At 44.2% G+C, this 1047-nt stretch overlaps 1 protein-coding gene across 1 annotated transcript; it reads right to left on the bottom strand.

Annotated features, from left to right (window-relative positions):
* Positions 1-28: 28 nt before the first annotated feature.
* KUCA_T00003123001 (uncharacterized protein) lies at positions 29-1045 on the bottom strand (the record flags this gene model as incomplete). Its single annotated transcript, XM_022603436.1, has 1 exon — positions 29-1045. The coding sequence occupies one exon, from the start codon at positions 1043-1045 to the stop codon at positions 29-31; it is 1017 nt and encodes a 338-aa protein (XP_022459142.1).
* Between the last annotated feature and the right edge of the window lie 2 nt (positions 1046-1047).

Here is a 1047-nt window from a genome sequence, read left to right as displayed (position 1 = left end):
ATACGGAGGAAATCCTGGATGTCCTTGATCACAGAGAGTATCTGAAGTTTGGGTTTTCCAAATCGGTCAGGTCTGCGAACTCAGCATTCTCTGGCAATTGAACCGGGCCACCTCTCTCCAATTCAGCCTTGTCTCTTCTTTTGTTGTCAAAATAATAGGATGCGTAAATGAAACTCATCAGCACAAATGAAACAGAGTAACCGACAACCATGGCAATCTTCCCCCCACTGTATGATGGCGCTTGAGACGCGATGAAAGTCTGTGGGCCTATCAAATTACCAACACAATAGCCGATAAGGTAAATTGCATCAACAGTGACTTTCTTCGTATGTCCGGCGGTGTTCGCAGCAAACGAAGACAGAAGACAGAAGTAACCAATGGGCTGGAGGTTCAGCAAAAAATAACCAGCCAATCTGGCCTCCTTATTGTGTTTTGCGAAGGCGAGCATACATGAGCAAACAATACCGAAGATTATCACAAGGAGTGCCACCAGCATTCTATGTTTAACAAAGCGAACACATGCGGAAAATGCGATACAACCCACAAACTCGACCAAACCTGGAATCATTCCCATCTTCAATGATTCCAGGGTAGAGTATCCGAAGTCTTCTTTCATTAGGATGGAGCCAAAGTTTGTCAGCGAGCCATTTGGAATGTCCGAGGCCAAGGCAAAAAAGAAGAATAACCATGTCCTGTAGTCTTTCAAGGCTTCTATAAACTGAGCTTTCTTGAAGTGCTTATTACCAAAACCTTGTTGATTAGTTCTGATTCTCTCAACGACCAGCAGTTTTTCCTCCTCAGTCAAGAACCATGCTTCGGCCGGCGTGTTTGGAATATGGAAGTAAAAGGCGATTCCAACACAAATAGTCATTAAACCAACTATAATGAACAGAACCTTCCATGGAGCAATAGAATATGAATCCGCGTGCTTGGCCAGTCCATAGGCAATTGCGCTGCCCATGATGCTACCAAAGCCGTTCGACGAAAACCAAAATGCAGTTCTCAAGAAGTTTTCATCCTTTTTCCACCACTGAGAGGTGATCATCA

Source organism: Kuraishia capsulata, genomic scaffold, assembly GCF_000576695.1.
Source record: "Kuraishia capsulata CBS 1993 genomic scaffold, Kuraishia_capsulata_scaffold_3, whole genome shotgun sequence".
Classification (NCBI taxonomy): domain Eukaryota; kingdom Fungi; phylum Ascomycota; class Pichiomycetes; order Pichiales; family Pichiaceae; genus Kuraishia; species Kuraishia capsulata.
This window is presented reverse-complemented; position numbering and strand designations above follow the sequence as displayed.